The 21,284-nt window shown below is 45.9% G+C and overlaps 1 protein-coding gene across 1 annotated transcript in view; it reads left to right on the top strand.

Moving 5' to 3' along the window:
* Positions 1-17,310, top strand: part of LOC138819776 (glutamine--fructose-6-phosphate aminotransferase [isomerizing] 2) — a 43,546-nt gene extending 26,236 nt beyond the window's left edge. Inside the window, exons 10-19 of the mRNA XM_070011309.1 lie at positions 2,646-2,809; positions 4,517-4,612; positions 4,718-4,815; positions 5,329-5,449; positions 7,652-7,809; positions 8,231-8,345; positions 10,553-10,680; positions 13,411-13,578; positions 15,398-15,559; positions 16,358-17,310. Of these exons, the coding sequence (XP_069867410.1) occupies positions 2,646-2,809; positions 4,517-4,612; positions 4,718-4,815; positions 5,329-5,449; positions 7,652-7,809; positions 8,231-8,345; positions 10,553-10,680; positions 13,411-13,578; positions 15,398-15,559; positions 16,358-16,402 (1,255 nt within the window). The 3' untranslated portion in view covers positions 16,403-17,310. The remainder of the gene's footprint in view (positions 1-2,645; positions 2,810-4,516; positions 4,613-4,717; positions 4,816-5,328; positions 5,450-7,651; positions 7,810-8,230; positions 8,346-10,552; positions 10,681-13,410; positions 13,579-15,397; positions 15,560-16,357) is intronic.
* The last annotated feature ends 3,974 nt before the right edge of the window (positions 17,311-21,284 follow it).

Raw genomic sequence — 21,284 nt, 5'->3', positions numbered from 1 at the left:
AGAGAAGATAGGGCCAAGATGAAGGGGCTCTGGCTAAAGAGAGGCTCTGATTCTAAAGTATATGTTCTCCTCAATGTACAGATGAAGAATTCAGAGCCCAGGCCCTGCGTTCAAGCCCCAGGACCAGCAAAAAGGAAAACACCTAACACTAGGTGCTGGGAATGTGGCTTAGCGGTAGAGTGCTTGCCTAGCATTCACGAAGCCCTGGGTTCAATTCCTCAGTACCACATACACAGAAAAGGCCAGAAGTGGCACTGTGGCTCAAGTGGTAGAGTATTAGCCTGAGCAAAAGAAGCTCAGGGACAGTGCCCAGACTCTGAGTTCAAGCTCTGGGACTGGCAAAAAAAGAAAGAAAGAAAAAAAGACAATAAAATTTGAGAAATTCTGCCTTGTATCTATTTTGATACATCAAATTTTATATGCATACATCTACACACATAGAAGGAAGCAGGTAGGTAGAGAAAGAGGAAAGAGACAGAGACAATCAAAGCCTTCCTGCTATTGGACAAAGAAAGACACTAAGCATCAGTGTATGTGATATACAGAGAGAGAGAGAGAGAGAGAGAGAGAGAGAGAGAGAGAGAGAGAGAGAGAGAGAGAGAGAGAGAATCATAACCTCTTTTATAGGCACATTTTCTTCCTTTTCATTGGATGGCTTTTTATTCCCACTCAGCCTCTAGGAGGACCTTGCACTGAATCAGGGAGCACTCGCAGGCCAGCTCTCCTGGGAAATAAGAAAGAATAGGAATCAGAACATAGGCTGCAAGGCCTATTTTATCCCATAGCTAGCATCATAACACTGACTGTTAAGGACCGTAGTTCCCAAACTTGCGTTCCTCAAAGCAGGACCATGTCAGTGAGAAGCTCAGGTTATTTCAATGATTCTAACACACACACACACACACACACACACACACACACACACACACACACACACACACACACAATTATTTCAGATTTTTGCACCCATAAGTGACATCTTGCAATTACAATTTGATGGAGTTTTTACTTCATAGAAGCATACAGAATGATTGTGACAAATCAATGTTATCTTATATTCGATGAAATATGGGAGATGTTTTTCAAACTAGAAAAGGCATAAGTGTCTGAAAGAAGATGAAATGAGTATTTATAGGCAATGTAATTATACACATTTTAAATCCTACCAAAGGGCTGTTAGAACTAATACTGGCAGCTGGTTAGAAAATAAAAGATGCTGAAATAGCCACTGTGCTACCAGCTGCCTAGGCTGGTTTTGCATTTACCTTATTTCTTCTAGTATCTCCTTATAGAACCAACACTGCAGGCTGACAAATCAGCAAACTCTTTTTGGTGCCAGTTCAGGAGCTTGAACATAGGGCCTGGGCACTGTCCCTTAGCTTTTTTCACTCAAGGCTAACACTCCTGAGCCACAGCTCCATTTCCAACTTTTTGCTTGTTATTGGGAGATAAGAGTCTCCAGACTTTCCTGTCTGGGCTGGCTTTGAACCAGGATCTTCAGTTTTCAGTCTCCTGAATAGCTAGAATTATAAGCAGGAGCTACTTGCACCCAGCTCTCAGAATTTTATTGAACAAAACAAGCAACATATTCACGACAACTGAAAATAAATTCTTTAGAGTAAATCTCAACACCAATAGCCCAAGAACAAAACACTACAAAAGTTTATGATGAGAGGATGGATGGAGGCGTGGCTCAGGTGGTAGACTGTCAGCCAGTGAGTGAACGCATCAGATCAAGAGTTCAAATCACAGTCTTGAACAAAAAGAAAATACTATGGTGTGAAAGAAGAGATTTAAGCAAAGGCACAGATTCCACATTCTTTGTAGAAAGTTTTAACGTCACTTCTAATTTATTTTTGTTTTTTTAGGCCAGTTCTGAGGCTAGAACTCTATGCCTGAGTCTGGGTACTGTCCCTGAGCCTTTGTGCTCAAGGCTAGTGCTTTACCACTAGAGCCACAGAGCCACTTCCAGCTTTTTCTGTGATTTAATTGGAGATAAGAGGCTCATGGACTTGACTTGGCTATCAGAGCTGACTTTCAACTGTGATCCTCAGATCTCAGCCTCCTGAGTAGATAGGATTACAGGCGTGAGCCACAAGCAACTGACTAAACTTTTAATGATTTAGAATCATTTGTTTCAAGATCTTGCTTCTTCCTCCAAATTAATCTGTAAACTCAACAGATCCCAATTTGAAGAAACCAGTGATTTACAAAAAACAAAAACAAAAAAAGACATCTGTGAGGTTATTTAGAGAAATTTGAACATTGAAAATTTGATGATATGAAGAAAAGAATTATTCATTGTTAGATATGATGTCAGTCTTATGGTAGGTTAAAAAATACTCATGATCTCCCAGAGATATAAGCAAAATGTTTACAGGGGCAAAAATGATACAGTGTTTTCCTACATTTCCAATGAGTTAAGATGAGGGTTAGATCTACCTTCACATGCTGCCAATTAATTCTGAAGAGAGAAGAGAGAGAGATTGGGGGAAGAGAGAGATTCACCTGCGGTGAATGTCTTGCAGATTTTAGCTGTGCCACTAAGTCGGGTCTCATATTGGGAGACCGTGAGTGACCGCCTCCCAGTTGCAATGAAGGCCTGGGGGGTGTCAGTCTTGATGTGTGTTCTTCCCTCACTCCAGCGCCATCATTGAACATACCAACCGGGTCATCTTCCTGGAGGACGATGACATTGCTGCAGTGGCTGATGGGAAACTCTCCATTCATCGAATCAAGCGCTCAGCTAGCGACGATCCATCTCGAGCCATTCAGACCTTGCAGATGGAATTGCAGCAAATCATGAAAGGCAGGTGTCCTCTGAGCGCTCAGGAGCAGCAGCCTCTGGGAGAAGGTGCTCCTGATAGGGTGGAGGGGAGCTGTTGTCCATACAGCCATTGGCTACTGGAGAAGGACTGCAGGTGGCCTGTAACTTGCCCAGCTAAGAGGCCGTGGAGAGCTTAGCCTGCGACCCTGTGCCCTGGTTCCCTGGCATATGTTTCTATCCTCCTTTGTCACCCTTTATCCTCAAGAGCAAGAGGTCTGTAGTAATGGGAGGTTGTATGTAGCCCAGATTGCCTTCTAACTTTGAATCCTCCCGGTTTCGGGTTTCTGAATGCTGGCATTACAGGTGTGCGCTCCCACACTTGGCTGTTGAGCACCCTCTTTTGTCTTCAACAATCTCTACTTTCATAGGGCAGGCTGAGTAAAGCTTTTGTTTGTTTCTTTTGGCTGTGCTGCGGGTTTGAACTCAGGGCTTTTCACTTGCAAGACAGGTGCTCTTGCCACCAAGCTTTTCTATAATGATTATTTCTGAGCTAAGGTCTCAGGTGTACGCCTGCGCTGTGATTCACCTGTGTTAGCCTTCTCTTCATAGCTAGGATAACCGGTATACAGCACCACACCCAGCCCTCGGATGAAAAGGGTTATCAGACTTACATGCCCAGGCTGCTCTCAAACTATGATCTTCCCAAATCTCAGTCTCCGAGAAGCTAGGATTATAGGCCTGGGTCACATAAGCCGCTTTATCAGGTTCTTTTTAAAATAGAGTCTTGATTTTTGCCTAGGTTAGCCTGAACTAAAGAATCTTCCTGTTTATGCCTCCCCCTCAATCCCCCACCCCTGCCCCAGCTTTGAGTAAATTCTTAGGAACATGAATCTGTCTCTGCTACCACCTGCTCTAAAGTCCTCTAATGGTTTCCCAACACTCTTAGACTAAAATCCAATCCCCCTGCTGCTGCCTACAACTCCCTCCCTCCCCCACTCCCACTTGAGCCAAAGCCTCTTCCCACCATCTTCAACCCCCTGCCATTCCAGACCTGACCAGGCTGCCTGTTACACAGGCAAGCCAACTGCTTGTGTTCACTTCCTAATCACAGACAGCAGAGATGGAAGAACATTGCCTGCCTATCTCTGAGCAGTCAGGGGCCTGCTTGTTCTGCAGTCAGATGCAGTACTTGATGATCATCCAGTCCCGTTCAGCTCAGAGCCCCAGAAATGCATGTGTGGCTGGAAACGTTTTGGAGTTGACTTTGGTTAGGGTTTGCTTGTCGGAACTACAGAAGGGGGGAGGGGGGGAATGCCTCTTTCTTTGGCTTTGTTTCATTTGGATTTCTCTAAGTGGGTGGCTTTTTGGAAATAAGGCATTTTACTTCCTTCTGGCCCTGTTAATGGGAGCATAGTCCAGGGGAACCAGTCATCCCTTTCCTTCCTTACATGTCTCAAATAAAGCCCACCCCTCCTCCGGCTACAGGGTCTAATATGTCGGTTGCAGATAATCATTGTACTTGACCTACTTCCGTCTGATTTGTCACTCAGAGGCAAGTAGGACAATACCTGCCAACACCCTCCGGGACCTGTGGTGGGCTTGACAGGTGTCGTGGTCACTCCTGAGTAATGACACAATGGCAGAAGGTTATACAAAAGACTTGGTGCCAGGTTTTTCCTAATTAAAAGCTAAGCAGTAGAAATGCATCCACATGAAAACTCACCCAGCTCCTTCCCATTATTTGACCAGGTAACTTCAGTGCCTTTATGCAGAAAGAGATCTTCGAACAGCCAGAATCAGTCTTCAATACAATGAGAGGTCGGGTGAATTTTGAAACCAACACAGGTAATCCCAGCAGTATTCAGTGGGACACCCCATATGAGTCCTGTGCTATTGAATGAAGTCACTGTGTAGACTCAGCATTGACACCCTGCCTGCCGTGTCCTGCAGTGCTCCTGGGCGGCTTGAAGGACCATTTGAAGGAGATTCGAAGATGCAGGAGGCTCATCGTCATTGGCTGTGGGACCAGCTACCATGCTGCTGTGGCTGTAAGTATACGCTGGACCTTTGATTCAGGGAGCAAAGGGGCAAGTGTGTGAGACATTGTAGGTGAGACCTTAAATTCCATCATACAGTGACCTTATGGATTGGGCAAAACCCTGGAATCCATTCCCACAGCTCAGCTTATGAAGTGACACTGAGTCAGGCCCTATGTGGCTCACTCTTGTAATCCTAGCTACTCAGGAGGCTGAGATCTGAGGAATCGTGGTTCGAAACCAAGTTGAACCAAAAAATCTGAGAGACTTTTATCTCCCATTAACCACCAAAAAGCCAGAAGTGGAGCTATGGCTCAAGTGGTAGAGCACCAGCTTTGAGTGAATAAGATAAGGGACAGCACCCTGGCCCTGAGTTCAAGTCCTAGTACCCACACAAAAAAACCTGTCACATTGGCCTTTATGAATGACTCAAGTCCCCTGCTACCTGAACAGGAAGGCACCATGTTACACACTGTCCCCGCGGGGCCCACGGCTGACTTTTAGCCTTCATGTTTTTCCCTCTAGACCCGGCAAGTGTTAGAGGAACTGACAGAGCTCCCAGTGATGGTGGAACTCGCCAGCGATTTTCTGGACAGGAACACACCCGTGTTCAGGGATGATGTTTGCTTTTTCATAAGCCAGTCAGGTAAGGGATACAGGCAGTGTGTTCAGGTTTGTGTTAGTTCGTCTCTGGGCTCTCTTTTCTCTGTGTCATACAGTATGTCACGCTCCCTTCCAGTCAACCCTCTGTATACCTTCCATGTGCCATGTATGCGCTCAGACATTGGCTCACTTAACCCCCAAAGGCATTGATTACTGTTGCCCTTGTATAAGGAGGACACGTAGCCAAGGTTATAATGGAGCTACACCAGCCCCTCAGTTCCTCTCACCTCACTTCCAAGGCACTCATCAACATTTTCTCAATTTTAATGGAGAAAGAAAACAAACAAAAAACAAAAACAAAAAAACAACCTCCGTCAAAATTCTGCTAGCTTGAAAGTCTCATCTTTGTGTGGGTTTTTGTGCTCCAGACCCAACTGTTCTCTGTGTGCAGTGCCTACAATGTCCAGCAGGGGGAGGCATGGAGAGACATTGTTCTGAGTCAATCTTGCCAGGGTACCAGCCCACTAGGTAGGAATATTTGCTCTTGGTCCAGTGAGATACTCAGCCAGGGTCTGGCATATGTCTGGAGCCCCCCTGAGCTCTCTGAGGATTTTTGAAATATTTTAGTTATGAAGAATTCCAAACTTTTATAAAAAGTAGAGAGATGCATATAATGAATGAGTTGTCTGGCTTCAGCAAGGACCGACTCAGAAGATCTTGTGTGATCTTTATCCAGCCCCCCACCCGTCCTCTGGATTATTTTGAAGCCAATGCCAGACGTCATGTCATTTCCTCCATAAGTTCTCCAGAATGTCTGATGAAAATGATAAAAAGAAAAAAATAACCCTGAAGCCCCATGTCATTATCCTGATGGAAAAGTTGACAGTGACACTGTAATATCCACAGTGGCTTTTAATACTGCTCCTATTTTCCATTTTTTAAAATACCATTTCCACTTTGGTGACTAGCTAAGAAAAACTAATGTGGTCATACCTACTGTCTGGGGTTGTTATGGTTGCCTTTGAGCTGATGAACCCAGCAGAGCTTGAAAAACAGTTCATGAGCTATGAACAAAATAACAGAGTTGAGTTTCATGTGAAAGCAGTCCCCTGGCTGACCCCTGAGTGTCTGTACAGAAGTGTTCAGCTCTATAAAAGAAATGGTGAGGGGGACTATTCAAATTAGGGGGTGGGGCTTATGAAGGTATTTCCCCTCCCACTCCATCACTGGTGCTGAGCAAGGCCACACGTGACACTCCAGTGTGCTAAACCCAGATGTCCAAAGACAAGAAGGGAAAGAATTGAGCCATCGAACAGCACATGGTGTCTGCAATTAACACTGCAGAAAAGCCAGGATAAACACAGCCAAGAGCTGCAACCACGTGGATGGAACAGCATCCAGAGACTCATGACCTTAATGGTTTTGATTTTATGGTGTGGCTCATGTTTAATTTAGTTGAGAACCCAGGGTGCTTATGCTGGCTTTTATGCATAAGCCCACTGAAGTAGCTTTATTAAGAAAAACTATTTGAGTCCCCATTGGGAAGCTGCAAGAGATGTGTCCTTTCAAACAAGGTCTATTTGAGGAAACACCTTGTGGGTGGTTTTGCTTTGTCAATGTCTGATCTGTCAGACTGATAACTGAAAAACCTGTAACACCTGGATCAGGTCCTTTGTCTCTGTGGTTCCCAAGGAAAATGAGTTCATGGACACAGTGGGAAAAGTAAAATGGCAAAGGTTTGCTGAAGAAAAAGATAAACAGAACTCCTGCTGGTCAGAAGGGAGGGAATCTGATGGACATTCTTCAAGGGCCAATAAGATCTTCCCAGGAGAGAACCATGGGACTCTCAAGATTATTGGATGGCCTTTAGGCCCTATCAGTCCCCAGATCCAATCAGAGGCTCCACACACAGCCTGCGCAAGCTCTCCACGCATCCTTCAGCCCCTCTGACTAGGTGTCTACTCTGCAGTCCAATTAGCCCATAGTTCATGTGCAAGTCTTCCAGGGGCAATGACACAATCATGTCATGTCAAGACTGCTCAACCTCCGCGGGAGAGGTGCCTTTGCCCCAACTGCATAGCCAATCAACAGGGAAGGGAGGGATGTTGAATGTGCATTTTCTGTTGAAGGCTGGCTGATGGGGTTGGGGGGGGGGAGGGTGAGGAGTTAGGGAAGGGGCAGGGTAGGAGGCTGGCAGAGCGCCTGAACGTGGCTGACATGCACTGAATGGGCCCTTGTGTGACAGGCGAGACTGCAGACACACTCTTGGCTCTGCGCTACTGTAAGGACCGCCGAGCCCTGACTGTGGGTGTCACCAACACCGTGGGCAGCTCCATCTCCCGGGAGACCGACTGTGGCGTTCACATCAATGCTGGGCCAGAGATCGGTGTGGCCAGCACCAAGGTAGGAGGCATCTATCCTCTTCTTGGGAGAGGCTGGGCTGGGTGGGTGGGGGATGGGTAGGCCCTGACGGGTGCTGCGCTCTCCTGGGACCCATGGGAGCTCTCCTGGGACCCACGGGAGTACATTGTACCCAGCTCTACCAAGAGCCTCTTCTCTTTGATCCCTTCCTTCCTTCCTTTCTTTCTTCATTCATTCTTTCCTTCCTTCCTGTCCTTCCTCGTTCCCTTCCTTCCATCCGCTCTCCATCTTTTTCTTCCCATCTCTTCCTTCTTCATCTTCTCGCCCTTGCCACCCCCATTTTTTCTCCTTATTTATTCTCTTTTTGTTCATTTATCATTTGCTGGTCTTTGTGTTGTCCTTCAGTGCTTCAATCATCTCTGAGACAAATATTTTCAAATCTTTGCCACATTCCTTCTGACAGGCTTACACCAGCCAGTTCATCTCTTTGGTGATGTTTGGTTTGATGATGTCTGAAGACAGAATTTCTCTACAAAACAGGAGGCAAGAGATCATTCGTGGCCTGAAATCTCTACCTGGTATGTTCCAAAATCAACCCTTCCTTCCTTCCTTCCTTCCTTCCTTCCTTCCTACCTTCCTTCCTTCCTTCCTTCCTTCCTACCTTCCTTCCTTCCTTCCTTTCTTCCTCCCTCCCACCCTCCCTCCCTCCCTTCCTTCCTTCCTTCCTTCCTTCCTTCCTAACTTCCTTCCCTCCCTCCTTCCCTTCCCTCCCTCCTTCCTTTCCCTTCCTTCCTTGCTTCTTTCCTCCTCCTTTCCTCCTTATTTTTTGTATTAGTACTGGGGCTTGAACTCAGGGCCTGGGTGCTGCCCCTTAGCTTTTTTGCCCAAGGCTGGTGCTCTACCACTTGAGCCATAACTCCAATTCCATCTTTTTGGTGGCAACTTGGAAATAAAAATCTCATGGATTTCCCTGCCCAGGCTGGTTTTGCGATCCCCAGATCTCAGCCTCCTGTGTAGCTAGGTTTACAGGCCTGAGCCTCAAGCACCCAGCTCTTTCTTCTATCTTAAAGACAATGCCTTGCTAGATAGCCCAGGATGGCACTGAACTCTCAATCCCCTGCCTCCACGGTGATTACAGGCATGCACTACCACACACAGCCTCCCCTCTAATCAAATCCAGTGATGATACTTGGCCACTCTCTTATTTGACTGTCTCCTGTAAACACTGCTGTTAATCACTCTCTCCATCTAGAACTTCTACTGCTGCTAAGCCCTCTGGCAGCTCTCACTGGGCCAAGATTAAAACTTGCCCTCTTCACCAGGCCCTGGAGCCCTCCACTGGGCCCCTGTTGCCTCTGACCTCATCCGGCCCCCTCCTCCTCCCTGGCGGCTTAGGCCATGCGTAGAAAGCTAATTCCAGTACTTGGCAGATATTTACTTAAAAATGACAAAGTTAACTTGACATTTCAAGAGCACTAAATTGGCAACAAATATTGCCAATTAATTTTAACATCAAATTTTCACTAAAAACTTAGAATTGTGGGGGTTGGGGGTGGGGAGACTTGTAGCTACCAGCCTGAGATTGAGTACCTCCCAACATTTAGTGACTTCCCTGAAATCAGGCTAATTTTAACAAATGTGATTTCCTAAATATACTTTATAATGAAATGCATCCATTTTTAGAAAATTTGCAGACAGATTCAAGAGATTCTTATCCCCAGTTAACTAGGATAAAAAAAAAATCAGAAGTGGGAGGTGTGGCTCAAGTGGTAGAGTGGCAGCCTTGAGCGAGAAAGCTAAGGGAGAGTGCTAGGCCCAGAGTTCCAGCCCTACTACCAGCACACACGAAAGTCAGACATTTGGTTGAAGATGTGGTCTACATATTGGCTACCTGATGGAGTCTTTGCCTAGCAAGCAAGAGGCCCTGGGTTTAATACCTAGTACTGAAAAGGAGAAAAAAAAAAAGGTTAAACAATACTATTTTTCTCTGTTTTTTCCTGAAAATATAAAAATGTAATGGGTTTGTTATGTTAAAATATAATTATTATTATTATTTAAGGTATTTTGCCAGTCATGGGGCTTGAACTCAGGGCCTGGGCACTGTCCTTGAGCTTCTTTTGCTCAAGGCTAGCACTCTACCACTTCAACCACAGCACTACCTCTGGCTTTTTCTGTGTATGTGGTACATGAGGAATCAAACCCAGGGCTTCATGAATGCTAGGCAAGCACTCTACCGCTAAGCCACATTCCCAGCACCTAGTGTTACTTTCTGATGTAGTAAGTAATGAAACACAGTACACAAAAGAAGAGGCTCATAGGGATTGTAATAATTTTAAAATGTGTGAAGTTCTGGGACTGGAAAGGTTGGGTATCACTGGTTTAACTTGCACTGGTTTTGCTTTGAATCATAGTACGTGGCAGGAAGAGGGGTGTTCATTGGAGTGTCAGTTGTATGTCTTGCTGGCTGGTGATTTTGTCTCTGTGGGCTCAGTTCTCTTCCTGAAAAATAGATCTAGAAATCATAGTTTCCCTCCTACCTTATAGGTACTCAAGAATGTATTCACACAGCTAGGAACTACCATTCCCCTAACAAATTCCTGGCCAGTAATACAAGCCATTTCCCACAATCTAAGTGTGGAACCATCTAAACCAATACAAGGATACCAAACCTTTTAAAGGGTAGATGTTCTCAAACCTTATGTTATGCCCTAGAATTTTCTCTCTGAATATTGTTTTGAAATCAGAAAATGACTGGCTGTCTCCCTGTTCCTTGTGCTTGACTTAGAGCTGATCAAGGAAGTGTTGTCGCTGGATGAGAAGATCCATGACCTGGCCCTGGAGCTCTACACACAGAGGTCGCTCCTGGTGATGGGGCGGGGCTATAACTATGCCACCTGCTTGGAAGGAGCCTTGGTGAGCCCCCTCTGCCCAGCCTCCATCTCCCACCAGCCACGGTGCAGCCCCTGGGAATCGTGAGGGCAGTCAGAGGAGATGAGGCCAAAACCAGGAAGAAAGAGAGCAAGGAAATAGAGCTGTGACTCAAAGCTCTGGAGTGCTAGCCTTGAACAAAAGAGCTCAGGGACAGTACCCAGGCCCAGAATTCAAGCCCCACAACTGACAGAGAGAGAGAGAGAGAGAGAGAGACAGAGATGGAGAGACAGACAGACAGAGACATAGAGAGACAGAGAGAGCACAGGGCTGGGAAGACAGGTCAGTGGTAAAGTGCTAGCCCCAGAAATAGAAATGATTGCAAGCTTAGTTTCTATTGATGAGAAATGGCACCCCATGATTGAGCCCTTCAAAATGATTGATTCATACAAGGCTCCATCTAGAATAGCTCAGTCACATGGTATGCCAGTTTGGGTTCCCATTGTACCCAGAAAGAAACTAAGCTCAAAAGCTAAGTACCTTGCTCAAGATTGCATAGAGGAACTAAATCAAATGCCGGTTCTTGTGGCCTGTCCGTTATTCCCATTAGCGTTTTGTTTTAAACTGATGACTGGCTATTTTTTCCCCCATGGCCACAAAGATCCATGGTAGTGGAGAAGAAAGCTAATGGAAGCAATCAAGATGCCAGGACCACCAGAATACCAGGAGGGTGGGCAGAGCTATGCAGGAGCCTGTATCCAGCACTTACCCTTCTCTAGCTATTAGCTTGCTGTTTATTGATTGAGTTGCTTAGCCAGCGTTAACAGGATCCACTAGTGGCTCCAGGTGAGACCGCATGGGACACTGAGATAAGGACACTAATCATGACCTGGCTGCACTCCTCCCTCCCCATCTGCCCTCAAGAAGAAGACATGGCCAGGGCTGGGAAGGTGGCTCAGTGGTAGAGCGCTTGCCTTGCATGCATGAGGCCCCGGGTTCGATTCCTCAGCACCACATAAGCAAAAAGAAAAAAGCCGGAAGTGGCGCTGTGGCTCCAGTGGTAGAGTGCTAGCCTGGAGCTGAAGAGCTGAGGGACAGCGCCCAGGCCCAGAGTTCAGGCCCCACGACCAGACCCTAAAAAAAAAAAAAAAAAGATATGGCCATGCCTGGTACATATAGTACACAAGAGATGTTCAGAGAGTTTTGCAGATGATTTTAGTTAAGAGTGCAAGCTCCTCTTCCTGTTCAGGTATCCAGAAGTTCTCCAAACAATGTCCTTTTGTGGCTTTCTGGAACTGCCATAATATGAATATGATTGATTTTATCACTGATCATTCTCAATCAGCCTAGCCTTTAGCATAATGCTCTTCCCAGAGGTTGGGGTGATGATATGGAGCTGAAAGTTCCAAACATCTGCTCCTGCTTCGTTCTGAAGCTACCTAGGAGCTGCCAGCTTGTCACTCAGGCATTAGCATCGAAAGACAATGTCACTTCGGACACTCCAAGGCCTTTAGGAAAGATAGGCCAAGATAAAGGACAAAAACCAAACACGTATTTCATAGTATCACCATCCATCTCCGTCTTTGAACTCAGGTCACTTACAAGATTCTCATTCTTGTTCGAAGGAGTGAGAAGCCGGGCATTGGTGGCTCATAGCTGCAATCCTAGCTACTCAAGAGGCTGAGATCGGAGGATCACGGTTTGAAGCCAGCCCTGGCAGGAAAGTCCGTGAGACTCCTATCTCCAATAAACTACTTAGAAAAAGCTGGGAGTGGCACTGTGGCACTGTGGCTCAAGTGGTAGAGCACTCACCTTGAACAAAAGAATCTCAGGGACAGCACTCAGGCCCTGAGTTCAAGCCTTAGGACCAGCAAAAAACTGGCACACACTGCGTGAGGGACACAGAAGTAAGCTCCCTTCCCCCTCACACCAATAGTTATACTGCCTAGCTGGGAGGCTTGGCTGCAGTGGCTAAGTGTGCTGATGAAAGATGGGTATTCAAATATGTCTCTGAGTCTTTGAGGAAAGAAAGAAGTGTTTGGGCTGCTGCTGGCACAAGTCAATGGCCCCTCTGTGTCACGCAGAGGCTGGGCACTCCACATGTCTGTGGTCTCCAGGGAGGAGCTTTGCTCTTCACACTGTTTCCCTGACTCAAATAAATGGTTCTAGGGAGTACAGGGATGCTTTCTTTGATGTTCCATTAGTGCCACAGCATGCACTTTCATGGTAACTGAAATAGAAATGGGTCTCCCCGAACGTAGAAAAAAAGTCCAGTCAGAGTCCATTGTGTGGGAGTCTACTACACAGGTCAGTGACCTCCGGAAGTATTAAGGATCTAAAACTGGGGAATGGTTCGTCAGTTCATTGAATAAGAGTACACCTAAACAGAACACAATGTTGTGTTATACATGATCTTTGTAGGTCATGTGGTTGTGGTTGGCTAAGCAGGGCTCTTCATCCGAAGAGGGTAGCCATGCATGGAACAGAACAAAAATGGAGCTATTGGCTAAAAAAAAAAAAAAAAAAAAAAAAAAAAACCCGCAGAGGCTGCCAGCTGGGCCTTAACACATACCCTGGACAGCAGCCAGACCTTGTGCTTGGCCCTGCCCTTGCCATTGGTGCTGTTGACTGGTCTGTCCCTGGAGCCATCTGCTTTGTGATCCTCAGCTGTCACCTCCCCCAGCTTCTTTCTCCTCCTCCATCGGATCTGGCTGCGCCACCCACCCTTATCTACCCAATGTGACAAGGGTCCAACCTTGTGTTTTCTCCCTCCAGAAAATCAAAGAGATAACCTACATGCATTCAGAGGGCATCCTGGCTGGGGAGCTGAAACATGGGCCCCTGGCACTGGTTGACAAGCAGATGCCAGTCATCATGGTCATCATGAAGGATCCTTGCTTTGCCAAATGTCAGAACGCCCTGCAGCAGGTGACGGCCCGTCAGGTGAGGTCCTTCCCCGGGGCTGGAGTCTCCCTTCCTCTCTTCTGTATGTGCCCAACGCGTCTGCCAGCGCTGGCTGTGGGTTGTGCTGCCAGTGAGTGGGTGTGACCGTGCCCTCTCCTGGACTCCCTTAGGATTAATGTACATATTCTGAAGGGAACTAGGCAGCCTGCAGCCATATCCTACAGTGGGCACTCAGGGAGGCCCAGCGACTTAATGTGCACCGGCCCCCTCCAGCAGCTCTGGATCCTAGGTGTGGGAAGCAGAGGAGGCAACTTCTGCCCAAAGCCCTGGGTGGGGGTGGGGAGGAGCAGGTTTCCCTCCACACACACAAAGGCTACAAGATAGTTCTGATGCTAACTCTGCAGCACTGGGTCAGATTTCACAGGTTAAGGGTTCATTCCGCCACGTGACTGCCTACTGGGGCTTGAACTCAGGGTCTGGACACTGTCCCTTAGCTTTTTTCACCCACAGCTTGTACTCTGCCACTTAATCCACCCCTCCACTTTGAGCTTTTTGCTGGCTGCTTGGAGTTAAGGGTTTCACAGACTTTGCTGCCCAGTTGGCTTCAAACTGCGATCCTCAGATCTCAGCCTCCCGAGCAGCTAGGATTCCAGGCATGACCCCCCACTCCCCAGCACCCACCTGTTTCCTTGAGAGGCCTTCCCAGACACCAACCTTATCTCTCAGTCACATCTCCCTGTTTTATGGCCCTTGTGGCATGTATATAGAATTCTTATTGATTTGCTTATGATTTTGTTTTTTTTTTTTACAAAATTGTTTTGTTTTTCCATCACTAGATTTTGAGCTCTGTTAAAGTTCAGAATGAGGCCCTTGGGGTAGAGGCTCAAGGATAGAGCACCTGTCTAACAAATGCTAGGCACTGACTTCAAACCCCAGTACTGCCAGCAACAACAAAAGTAAAGCTAGGAATGGGTCTGCTTGGTCTTTGGCAAGACACTTGACAAACGGGTGCTGAATCACTACCCATGGGTGACAATCACCTTCCCAGAGAAAGGGAGAAAACACGCCAAGAAAAATCTCATCACTACATCCCTTACCTAAGTCACAGCTGTAACACCACCTGTAATTCCAGCAAAACAAAATTAGCACCATCATGGTAGTAATGCTGAGTCCAGAAACTCTACTAGGTGTGAGGCTGGCTTTCCTTCCTATTTTTTTTTACCATGTATACTTTTATTAAAATATATTAATTGTACAAAGTGGTCTCACTGTGGCAGTTCTATACATGCATATATTGTACTTTGAGGTAGGGTGTGTGTGTGTGTGTGTGTGTGTGTGTGTGTGTGTGTGTGTGTGTGTGTGTGTGTGTGTGTGTGTGTGTGTTGGTCCTGGGGCTCGAACTTAAGGCCTGGGCACTATTCCTGAGTTTGTTTTTTTTTCTCAAGGCAAGCATTCTACCACTTGAGCTACAGCTCCACTTCCAGCTTTTTTTTTTTTTTTTTTTTTGCTGGTTAATTGGAGATCAGTGTTCTCACGGATTTCCCTGCCTGGGCTGGCTTTGAACTGTAATCCTCAGATCTCAGCTTCCTGAGTAGCTATGACTAGCGGGATGAGCTACTGGTGCCCGGTTTTTGTTATTCTTAATTATCCTTTATCCCTGCCTCCCTTGCTTTTTTGCTTTATAGTTTCTATAGGTTTCATTTTGCTACTGTTATACATGGATGTAAGTATTTTCATCATATTCCACCCCCTCCCTCCATCTTCTTTCCCTCTTGCATGACTAATGGGCCTCTTCCAACAGTTCCTTGGTTACCTTCATGAAAGATCTGTTTTATGACCACGGTCCTGTCTGCCCCAGGGTCGCCCGATCATACTGTGCTCCAAGGATGATACTGAAAGCTCCAAGTTTGCATACAAAACCATCGAACTGCCCCACACGGTGGACTGCCTGCAGGGCATCCTCAGCGTTATCCCCCTCCAGCTGCTCTCCTTCCATCTGGCCGTTCTCCGAGGATATGACGTGAGTCTCAAGCTTGCACATCATAGAGCAAACCCCAAAGTTCCTTTCTTTTTAATTGGCACATGTCTTTACATAGTTGTGCAGCACAAGGTGGCATTGCAGTACACATATACAACCTTCAGTTCCTTCTAGGTTTCTTGCTTGTTTGTTTGTTTGCCAGTCCTAGGGCTTGGAGTCAGGGCCTGGGCACTGTCCCTGTGCTGTTTTTTGGTTTTGTTTTTTTGTTTTTTGATTGTTTGTTTGTTTTTGCTCAAGGCTAGAGCTGTACCACTTTGAGCCACAGCTCCACTTCTTTTTCTTTTTTCTTTTCTTCTTTTTTTTTTTTTTTTTGGTGGTTAATTGGAGGTGAGTCTCACAATTTTCCTGCCTAGGCTAGCTTTGAACTATGATCTGAGGATCTCAGCCTCCTGAGAAGCTAGGATTATAAGCATGAACCACCAGTGCCCAGGTGAAAGTGAAGTTTTGTAACATTATACATTAAGCTAGTTTTAAACTGTATGTATCATATTCTTTTAATAGCATTAACATAGCATACATACATATATATATATATATATATATATATATATATCAAGTGCATAATAAGTGTTGATTGAATGAACTACACATTATTCAGCTAGATGAAGCTTCTGGAGTAAGAAATCCACTTCCACAATGCTGATGTCCAGGGAGCTCATGGGCTAGAGGTGACCGGAGCACCTGTCTCCTTGAATTGGAGGAGTCTGATAAAAGTCATTAAAGTGAGAGTCTGTGCCTTTGATCTGTGGGATCGTGAGCAGTTCCTGTCTTTACTTTTAGGTTGACTTCCCCAGAAACCTGGCCAAGTCTGTCACCGTGGAATGAGAACAAGACTATGACCAGATCATTCACCGCCTTTAGTCTAATCCAAGACCTGTTCCAACCGCAGGGATGCAATGCAGGGAGAGAAACAGAACATGATTCCGCGTGTCCCACGTGTTCCTGGTAGAGCTCGACAGCCGAAGTGCCTTCTACCCAAGTGCTTTTGCTTACAGCAAATACTGTTTCTCTGTGTCCTGAAGTCACCTGAGGAGAAAAGGGGGGGGGGTGTCACTGATTACACACGGGGATCAGAGCAGACGTTTCCACTACTGTGCAATAGACAATACCGCTCTCTTCTGAGTAACTGTGAACCTTTTGTAACCAACCTTTTGTTTTTTTTAAAAAAAATGTATTTAACCAATATTTTGTTTACAAAAAAACAAAATATTTATAATGATGATTGTATAGCTTCTAAGTTATTTTTCTAGTATATGGCTTTCGGTCACCTTGGTAACTGACACCCAAGCTGTGCACCTCGGCTATACTACATGCCATCTCTGGGCTTTGGCAAGTAGAATTCATCTTCGATTTGAGCACCAGGCATTGGCCTCTGGACTCCTTTCTCCTTTTCCTTCCTCCCTAGGTTTTTCCTGATCCCATTCATCAGTGAAGTCCCTCCAGTTACCCTCTGATGCCTCCTCTAAGTCTTGCTGAAATCTTCTTCCTTCAACATTTCCTTCTCCAATGGGACCCAAATCCCTGCAACCCTCTAATTTCTGTTGAATCAGATCATGGTTGTTTTTAAGTCCAGGCAGCAGTGTGGTCTCTGCGCTCTACTCACAGTAAAACAGCTTGAAATGTCCCATGCAAGAGGATAGTTCCAAGTGGGCTGTCCTATTTTCTATTTAAAAGCGTGCACAATCAAACTTACTATGCAATTTTAAGACAATAAAGATGGTACAGTTTGGGGAGGTGTTGTGTGTTTGGTTGATCTCATTTTTTTTTTTTTTTGGTGTGCACTCTGAATTTTAAGGCCTAAAAGAACTCAGTAGTAAGCCGGGTGCCGGTGGCTCACACCTGTAATCCCAGCTACTCAGGAGGCTGAGATCTGAGGATCGCGGTTCAAAGTGACCCTGGGCAGGAAAGTCCATGAGACCCTTATTGCCAATAAACCACTAGAAAATGGGAAGTGGAGCTGTGGCTCAAGCTCTCTTGAGCTGAAGAGCACAGGGACAGTGCCCAAGCCCAGAGTTCAAGCCCCACGACTGACCAAAAACAAAAAAAAACCAAACAAACAAAAAAAAAACTCAGTAGTGTCTGCTGGGAACAGCCCTCCTTTGCTCTTGAGAGGGTGTAGACAGGATTTGAATGTGTTGAAACAATTGTAGTTGAAACATAATCTTTATTCATAATCTCTTTATTTCTAATCATAATCTCATGGGTTGAAACGTAATCTTTATCCCCAGCAGTGAATCTCAGCATCAATAAAGCCACCATGAATTCAGAACTTCTGATCAGCCTACACTGAATCTGAGCACACAGCCCAAGGTCATATGTCAGAGAAATTAATACAATCAAAGAGCTCTCTTTCTCTCTCTCTCTCTTTCTCTCTCTCTCTCTTTTTGTTGGTCATGGGGCTTGAACTCTGGGCCTGAGTGCTGTCCCTCAGCTCTTCAGCTCAAGGTGAGCGCTCTACCACTTGAGCTATATCGCCACTTCCAGTTTTCTGGTGGTTTATTGGAGAGAAGAGTTTCATGGACTTTCCTGCCCAGGCTGGCTTTGAACCATGATCCTCAGATCTCAGCCTCCTGAGTAGTATTACAGGCGTGAGCCACCGGCGCCCAGCGAGCTGTCTCTCTTTCTTTAAAAAAAAAACAAAACTGTAGATGGAAATTTTTAAAAGAAAAAATATTTGTTATGGCTTCAGAGAGAATGAAAAAAAAGTCTTTGAAACAAGAACCAGTCATTCAAAAAATATTCAGTATACTTTTAAATGACCTTGGTCTTACCCCTCCTTCCCTCTCTGCCCTCCCGCTCCAGCTGAAATGGCCCAGAAGCAATTACATCCCAGCAGAAGCAACCACACCCAGAGTACAGACATTGGTTTCTAATGAAACCCCCAGTTTCTCTGGGGACCCCTGGAAAAATGGCTGGGTTTAGTCAAGAAATCCATTAACAGCCTTGAATTTATTATAGTTCAAGTTAGGAAGTACTTCACCCTCCCCCCCCATACACACCATGATGGGGTTTATATAAAAAAGACACAAAAGCCAGCTGAAAGAGCCCCCGGTAGCCACAGATAGTCATTTGACTAACAAAATAGTGAAGTACTGTTTTACGGTGGGGAAACCTGAACATACCATCTCAGGTGAGCAAGTTCAACATCAGCACTGATAAGGCATGTTAATAGCATGTATCCTGTACATTTATGAATGGCTCCTCCCTCTGTAGTCTTCCTCCCCCAAATTCATAACCCCATTCTATTCTCAGAAGGGCATCAGGCAAACCCAACTGAGGGACATTCTTCAAAATACTAGACTCCTTCAAGCTTTGTAGTCAGGTCAGTAGTAGATACATTAGAAGAGAAAGTTGAAGACATTCCCTAACTGGAAAGAATGGTAGAGAAGAAACATTGACACCAATCTAGCAGCTTCAGCCTCTGCAAAGTGGGCATTCCAGAGAAACAGAACTCTACAACAGAAGTATACTAGAATTCATGAAGTAATTCATGATTTCCTGGAAGGCATAAGTTACCAGACTGAAGTGAAGACCAAATCCAGCCAAGACACCATACTGAGTTATTTTAGAACACTTACAAAGGTCACTTACAAAGAAACAGAATGACTTTAGACTCCTCAACAGCAACATTGGGAACAAGTTGATGGATCAACTTTAAAAGTTCACAGGAAAAATTTTCTTCAGGCCTAGGAATCTGTATTTACCATTGTCTCCTGCTACAGACTCAATGTTTATGTACCCCAGTCCCAAATTCCCATGCTGAAATCTTAAACCATTAATAGGGTCATATTAGAAATAGAACCTTTAGAAGGCGACAAGATTGTAAAGGTGGAGCCAGAATACAATGAAAAGACTGTGAGTGAACCAAAAAGTATGTCTTCCTCTGAAAGCAGATCCATCAATACCTGGATCTTGAACTTTTCAACCCCCAGAGCAGTGCAAAAATAAAATTTCATATTACTTCTTGTTGATTTTGGTCATAGCAGTCTGATGAATTACGACACCTTCTGTCTCAGGCTATTTTCTATTGCTCCGATCAAATACCACACTCTGGAGTTTTATAGGGAAGAGAGGCTTACTTGATGCATGGTTCTGAAAGGCAGTTTTGTGGTCCAGGCCCCTCCGGGTTTGGTGGATTCACAGCTGAGAGAGTCCCAAATCTCTTATATTTTGAGGAATCATGTAAAAACAATCCTCACTTTTAATCCTGAAGCACATAAGCCATGAGTGTGTAGAGAATCTAATGGTGAGTACATTTGTTTTGCACTACTCTAATGAAAAACCTGAAGCTAGGTACCTTTGTAAAGAATAGCCCAGAACTTTCCTACTGGTTTTTTCAGTCTGACCCAGAGCTTCCTCCTGTCCAGGAGTTTTTCCTCAATTTCTCCTCCCCATCTAGCAGGTGTGATCAGGTGTCAGTCCTATCCACAGTTTACATCACACTTTTGGCAGGATCTCTTCATTTGTATGCCCCATCCTGGATTCTCTGTTCTCATCCCTCCCCATCAGTATCACCTCAGTTCTGCATCCATACATGCTCATTATATTTCATAAACCAGATAAATAAAAAAAAGCAGTGTCTTGGAATGAACAGAATTGTCATAGAAAATGGCATGAAATAGGTCTAGGAGTGAATGTATACAGTGCTTTTTAGTAATTCACTTCTCATGAGGTGAGTGCTATAAAAGCAGGCCTAGAGTATTTGTCTAGGTAGCTGTGGTCCCATTCTAATGTGAGAGGAAGAGCCCGAGAGTTTCTTGGTGAAAGTACAACTCTGGCAGCCAAGATTTTACTGGCTTCCCCTAATGTCAGTCATTGATGCTCTGTTTTCTTCTGCATACCTGAGATGTGGGTGGCAGGTGATGAGGCCAAGTGTGGACAGCAGAAGGACCTTCTTCACACAGGCCACCACTCAAAAGCTGAGAGAATTTTAAGCAGGAACGAGCCATACTTAATTTTAGAAAACTCCCTCTGGTGGCCAAAAGGGGACATTACGGTTGGAGCCATTCCTTTACCCCACCCCTCCTCTGAGGCCTGCTCAGCCTGACTCAGCCCTCAGCATCCTTGGAAGCCGGGAGATAGGGTTCCTGCAGCGCTGTATGCCAATTCTGCCATGTCCTCCGGTCCTTTGACTGGCCCTGGTCATTCTTCCATAATCTCCTTTCGTCAGCCACTGACCCCAAAGGCCTACCCACCTCCAACTCCCAGCAGGCCACAGATCTCTGAGGAAATTTCCCAATGTGTCTAGTCTTTCTACTTTACTAACAACACAGAGTTGTCCCCCCACCCCACCCCACCTTTTTCTGCAGACAGAGGTGTCACAACTGCCATCAAGAACCTTCTCCCCACTACCAAATGGGCTTGCTGGGCTCTTGGTCAGTTCCTCTTACCCCTCCCCTACAAACCCATTCTGCTCTGCGTGAGGGCTGCAATCCTGCAGCAAGCAAGCCAGAGGCCCAGGCCCTGCACTTCCCCCGCCTCCTCCCAGGGCCACTGGACGACCACGCCGGGTTCCAGGACACCGAGGCCTTGTGGTCACCCCCAACCCCATTCCTGCCACTCCTGGGCTCCGCGTGCGGCTTTGGGCCTCGTCCTCCCCCCTACTTAGCGCCCCCCCCCCCCGCACTCCTCCACCCCCAGTCCCCAAGGCGGGCTCAGGAGCCAGGCCGAGCCATCCACTGCCTGAGTTTCCAGCCCACTGCATGTA

This window comes from Dipodomys merriami, unplaced genomic scaffold (genome assembly GCF_024711535.1).
Source record: "Dipodomys merriami isolate MVZ:Mamm:240054 unplaced genomic scaffold, mDipMer1.0.p SCAF_819, whole genome shotgun sequence".
Lineage (NCBI taxonomy): Eukaryota > Metazoa > Chordata > Mammalia > Rodentia > Heteromyidae > Dipodomys > Dipodomys merriami.
Note: the sequence above shows the minus strand (reverse complement) of the source record. Positions and strands in the feature narration are given on the sequence as shown.